The sequence below is a fragment of the Lolium rigidum genome, chromosome 1 (assembly GCF_022539505.1).
Source record: "Lolium rigidum isolate FL_2022 chromosome 1, APGP_CSIRO_Lrig_0.1, whole genome shotgun sequence".
Taxonomy (NCBI): domain Eukaryota; kingdom Viridiplantae; phylum Streptophyta; class Magnoliopsida; order Poales; family Poaceae; genus Lolium; species Lolium rigidum.
In genome coordinates, this window is record NC_061508.1 from 113,405,333 (window position 1) to 113,411,859 (window position 6,527).

The window sequence follows — 6,527 nt, forward strand, 5'->3', positions numbered from 1 at the left end:
TACTGATATACCATCTAGATTGAAGGCATGGATAAAAAAGGGGGAACACATGAGAACTTAACTAAAGTCAGCACAATTGGCCTACCTATTCTTCCAACGGAAACATCAATACAAGTCTTGGGCAGATTCAACTTGCTGACAGCATATCGTGCTTACATACATATGCTTAATGCGGACATATATCAACTTACTGACAGCATTTCCAATACTAATACCAAGGTCCGAGTACTATATCTAGCTAGCAGATTTGCAGTACCATCGTCTTGAACATCCTCCATCCAACTGCAGATGTTATGGCCAAACAGGATAGCAGAAGGAAGCAAGCTAAGATCTGCATAAATATGTTTTATTGTGAATTTCAAAGCAACTGTTGTGGATGCAATAGAAATGTTTGCTATCCCAGTTTGTTAGTACAGAGGCATGTACCAAACTGCAATAGCTTAAGAATAAAGGCACAGAAGCTGCTTATTCGTGCTTCCGAAGTATCACAGAGCCGTCTTATTGCAGTTTGGAAGCAATGCACACAAAAATTAGCAGACTGTAACATGTGAACTATATGTGCTTGAAAACACACCATGGTAAATAAAGTACCTCATGAAATGACAACCCAAGGCCTTCAAATATTAACTTATTGGTTATGCAACATTCTTGGTTTGAATATCATTCATTCAGTTGAGTGAATGAAGAGAAAATACTAGGCATGACTAAAGATGTTGTACTACATGAAGTTGCTAGCCTGAGTACCATTTTTCTGTTAAGATAAGTAATATACAAATAAGAACTAGTATGGAATCATTTTTAGTTATTAACCTTCCTAATCACATACAAATGTTGACTAGGAGAACATAAACTGACTACCTTCCGTAGCTAGCTTGGCAAGGCTGTTAGTATCAATATGCCAACAATTGCTTTCTACATAGTAGTACATAACAATGCAATTAGGACCAACAAAGCAGACACCCAGTGGTAACATGAAACAAATTAATTAAGCTTAGCTAGCACTTGAGGAGAGAGATTTAATCCATTTCTCAACAAAAAAAAGTAAGCACCTTATCTTATTATATTAATGTGAGCTAGCTATCTTACCTCTTGATCAAATGGTTGGTTCCAATAACAATGGTGGGAAGCTGAAGTAGGGGAGGGCACGTTTGCGATTGAAGAAGATCTCCATCTTGCTACAAACCTTGGTAATTTCATAAGTCTTGACATCCAGTGAGTAACAATCCACATTCTCATTATTAATGCCCACATTATTAATAATGCCTTCGGGAGCACCTCGAAAAAACAAGAATCCCTCAGCTCCACCAACTGAGCAGATTGAATAGTCCCGATACAGGTTAGGCAGCGGTATGATCTTCTCCAGCTTCCATTCATGTGAATTATGTTTCAGAGATGTATGGTGGAGAGCAAAGGACCCATGTCGACAAACAAGAGAAAACATCTCAAGGACTCCTTCTCTGCCCACAACAACAGCGCTCAGACGCCGACTGGAAATGTACTCGTCAGGCAGATCTCTGAGCTGCACATGGTAGCCAGTCAGGAGATCAACACCGGAAAACGCCATAGTGTGCGTGTCCAGCACAAGCAGATTGTCGCTCCAGCCACGACGTTCTGTCCAGTAGAAGCAGCTACGCACACAGTCGAAGCAGGACAAGTTGCCAAGAGGATTCAGGTTGGGGCATATGCCCAAGCGCCATTGCCTAGTTGTGGAAGTGAAGACGAAGATGGCGAGCTTGGTTTCGTATCTTGCTATGCATATCACCTTGAAGGACTCATCCTCGCCGGCGGTGGGAGCGAGCATGGGCTCGAACTCGAAGAGGCGCTCTTGCGGGTGGGCGGCGAGATCCTCGGGTATGGTGGGAAGAACCACGTAGCGGCGGAACAAGGGGTCGCAGACGGCGAGGTGGAAGTCGGCGGCGTTGCAGCGCTCCCGTTTGGTCCACGTGGGGCGGGCGCCGACGTGGTAATCAACCACCTCGGTGCAGTTCATGAGGATGCTTATGTCGGAGCCGTCTTCGTCTTCCCGGGAGCCGTCTTCGGGGTAGCTCCACATGTGGACGACGCGAGGGTGGCGCGAGATCCAATCCAGGAGGACGCGGCCATCGCGGACATCGCGGGGGCGCCAGCGGGGGACTGCGTCAACGTCGAGCTCGAAGGATTCGTAGGAGGAAGAAGAAACAACGGGCGGGACGAAGGAGTAGTCCGCGGCGCAGGGGGCGAGGGCGCCGGCGAGCGGGGCGGAGGGGTGCGGCGCCTCCGCGGGGTGGAAGCCGGCCGCGTCCATGAAGCCAAGAAGGGGAGGCAGGTGCAGCGAGCGGAAGCGGCGGCGAAAGGCGTGACCTTTGATGACGCGACGGAAGGAGGTGCAAGCGGCGGAGGCGCAGGCAACAGCGGCTGGAGTCGGAAGGCGGAGAAAGATCTCCTCCAGGAGCTCGTCCGGGATGGTTGCCAGCGCCGGCGAGGCCATGGCCGCTAGGGTAGAGGAAGGGGATCTGCTCTGGGCTCGGTTGGGGATAGGTTTTTGTTCTGTGACTGTGAGTGACCAATTCGACAGTTCCTTTCTTCTTGGAGCGATGATAGTCCGAAAACCACCACTTTATAGTTTGCTAGTAAAACTTAGTCTTTTTGCGGTGTGCACTAATCGAATAGTGATCGTGAATTGACAGCCAATATGACAACTAGTGGAACCCACATGCAAATCATTGTTGTGGCAAAATCAAAGCAATTTACTAAGGTGGAAATACGTAAATATCCAAAAGAAATTAAAAGTATCTACTCCTTATAGTATCCCAATTTTGAAAAAATAAATCCGCTGGTTCTTCCCACTTGCCCCTATAGTATCCCAATTTTCGCCGGATTGGGCCTATTATTTGCCCGCGATACCTCTGAGCAAAATTGAAAAAAAAAAAAACCATGTTGTGCGTGGCGGCAGAACCCCCAGGCGACACGTGGAGGGTGCCGCCGGACTGGTTGGCGGTAGGGGCCCGCTGTCGAAGGACGTGGCGGCACGTTAGCCTGCGTCGGCGCCGTCCATCGCCGTTACCCCGTGGTGGGCCATGCCACCGGCGCCGGTGGCGGCAGGCTGACGTGGCACTTGCCGCCACACACGGTGGAGGCAGGGCCCGGCCTCGAATCGTCGGCACCAGACGACGCAGGAGACAAGGAGACACGCTGATTCTCGTGACTGGCGGCGTTGATTCCGAGGCTGCTTTCCCGCTCGAATATTTCTGTGCATGCAGGCAGTGCGATGACTTTTAGCTGATTGATTCGATTTCGTGCTTAAACGAGCTGATTTCCGTGACTGCGTTGAGTACGAGGCTGACTGAAGTTTGCTACATTATTATTCGGATGTTGTAAGAGATGCGAGTTCTGTACACGCTATACAGCCTCTTCTATTTAAATCGCGCATACTCTCACTCTCAGCTCTCACATTCTGAAAGTATAGAGATGGTAAACCTAGAGGGGGGGGGTGAATAGGTTTCTACAAATTTTAATTCTTTCTTTGCAATGTTAGGCTTTGCGGAATATAAAGATGAGCCTAATGCAAACTAGGTGAAGCAACCTATATGAGGATACAACTAACTCAAGCACGAAGGCTCTCACGAGCAGGTTAAATCACAAGTAAGGAGTTCGGTTAGAGATAACCGATAGCACGCGGAGACGAGGATGTATTCCCGTGTTCCCTTGCTTTGCAACAAGGTACGTCACGTTTGGAGGAGTGGAGGTCCCACGAAGGATTCCCCGCGCCACGAAGGCTCGCCCTATTCTCCGGAGCCTATCCCACGAAGGAATAGCTCACTCACTTGTGGTAGACTTTGAGGTAGCCTCCAAACCTTCACAATCTTGCCCGGAGCAAATCCACAGCCCGGATGCTTCCGGACTCCTTCTTGCCCACCTAGGGTTTCCAAGGAACCCTAGGAAGCAAGCTTCTCAATGAATACAATGGGGAATGAGATTTGGCTTGGTAGAACGGTAGATCGGGTCCTCCTCTAGTGATTCCCGGAGGGATTTGAGTTTGGGTGGAGGAGGAGGGAGATCTGAGGCTTTTGGTGTTTCTAGCAATGGAGTAAGAGAGAGAGAGCTCAAGAACAGTTTATAGTATGTTGCCTAACCCTTCCAAGGTAGAAGAAGGGGTATTTATAGTGTTCTTCAAAAACTGGCCGTTGCCACTTGCCACCTCAGCATTCTTCCCGACAAACCCGGTCAGACCGGACCACAGACCGGACAGCCCGGTCGTGAGGCCGGTCGGACCGGATCGGTGACCGGAGCACCTTTGCGTCGTCCTCGGCGCTTCTCCGGTTGGTGCCCGGTTGCTGCCCGGCTTCCGAGCGGTCGACCGGACGGAGCGCCGGACTCCGCCGGTCAGAGCCCGGCCGACCGGCCACGGACCGGACCTGCTTGGTCCTCCTTTGGAGTCCGGTTTCCGACCGGTCGACCGGCCGCACGCCGGACTGGCCGGTTGCTGGCCCGGTTGGACCGGGCAGGTGACCGGATTTCTCCTGTAACCCCTTTTTGATTGTTGTTGAAACGGGGGGTCTCCTTTAGCCTTCTTGTTCCTTTGATACACCATTTATGCCTTATTGCCTAATACCTGAGATTATCCTTATAAACATATTAGGCCAAATACTTTAGCACGGTGTCATCGTTACCAAAATAATGGATAAGGGTGAAATACCCTTACAATCTCCCCCTTTTTGGTATACGATGACAAACCGAGCTAGAGTCACAAATAGATATTATGATAAGCTCTAAACCTTGATTCCATATAAGATATTACGAAAGCTCCCCCATAGTGTGTGCACTTGGAGAATTTGCGTTTGAATGCAAAGTGCACACATAAACAAGCATGGTATGGAGATGTGCATATCAAGATATATAAGCATAGCACACATAAACATCCTAACATAGAGTAGCACACTAATAGTCGTCCATACACATCCATACATGAATTATTGGAAATAGCAAATGGTTCTTGAAAAACTCAAAGTAAACAAGCACAAGCCATATAAAATCCAAATAAGGCAACTCCCATGGCTTGTGGCACTCGAAGAACCCCGTGGTAGTCCTAGACTCTACTCTCTTCTCCCCCTTTGGCATCGGAACACCAAAAAGGCGAAGAATAGAGGAGAGATGCTATCGCACCCATCAGTAGTGACCGAACCCAAGCGAGGAGGAGCTCTCGCGTGCATCATCATCAGCCGCATCATCATCAGCATCCTCAGCAGCATCATCAGCAGTAGGAGTGGGAGCACGAGCAGTCCTAGTAGGAAGAGCACCATGAGCGTACACGGAGTAGTCGAAGTTCTGAAGCATCTCATCGGTAAGAAGAGGCATCTCCCACCGAAGAGCTACCACGAGGCTCCATCTCGGGTCCGGGAGGAGGAACAGTGGTGGTTCCTTGAGGCCATGAATTCATTCCGGCGCCTCCGTGTCTCCCGAGTCATAGAAAGAGTCCGATGTGCAACATCATTGCTGTTCTTGCACATTTGGAACATGCATGTGAAGAAGCGAGCAGCCCCATGCTGGGAGCGCCGAGAGTGACTGGAGCTAGCATCATGATCATGGTGTGCCTTGGAGCGGCGCTCAGAGGTGGGCATCATGGAGGGAATGTCTGGACGAGTGGCCTCCTGAATGGGAAACCTGAAAAGGTCCATGATGACTCTTTCACCACGAGCGTTCCGAGGAGCGGGAACAATGTAGTTGATGAGCCGCTGAACATACTGGGCGTAGTTAGGAGTCATGCGGTCCATAATGGCTCTCCACTACAAGGATTCCGCTGTATTGCAACAAAAATTATCGCGACGACAACTTTTTGTTGCAATAAATTGTAATATTACCACGAATTATCTATTTGTGGTAATAGGAGGCGTGTATTGCAATGGTCACGGAATGTTGCGTTAAATATGACTTTCGTGGCAATAGAATCTAGTTATTGCAACCAAATATTAGATCGCGGCAATAATCTCGACATATCTCCACGATTTTATTACGGTGCCATAGATAGTTCCATAGTTGCAATAGGGAACATATATTGCAACAAAATGGATATCCGTGGCAATAGATTTCACATATTGCCACAAGATTTCATTATTGCCAAATAGTATATGATATTGCCAAGGCCCCACATTTCAGACCAGATTTCTTATTGTCATGCTTTGGGATATTGCCAAAACAGGAATACACATCACCATGAAATAATTTTAATTTATTTTGATAGGAAAACTAGTTTTTATTATAATAATGTAGGACCCACACGTATTACTCCTCTTCAGCAGAAGTAGGCGAAAAACCAACGCAAAACTCTGTTTTCCCTCCAAAACTTAGAGCCAATTTTCTAACAAAATTCTAAACGACCTACAGAATTTTGGTTTACCGCTAATTTTTTCGTATTTGTAGTGGATTCCCACCAAAACTATTCATTAACTAATATATTTAGGTTTACCATTCTCAGTAGAAAAGAGAGAATATGGCGACCGACTGCTCTCGCCCAAGGCGACACAGGCGACGCGCCGCCCCTTCCCCATCGA

The 6,527-nt window shown here is 48.2% G+C and overlaps 1 protein-coding gene across 1 annotated transcript; it reads right to left on the bottom strand.

Annotated features, from left to right (window-relative positions):
* LOC124650261 lies at positions 1-3,034 on the bottom strand. The gene is made up of 3 exons (XM_047189810.1): positions 3,016-3,034; positions 1,087-2,532; positions 1-331 (listed from the first exon to the last, which is right to left on the bottom strand). Exons 1-2 carry the CDS (start codon positions 3,032-3,034, stop codon positions 1,094-1,096), a joined length of 1,458 nt encoding a protein of 485 aa, XP_047045766.1. The 3' UTR covers positions 1-331; positions 1,087-1,093.
* Between the last annotated feature and the right edge of the window lie 3,493 nt (positions 3,035-6,527).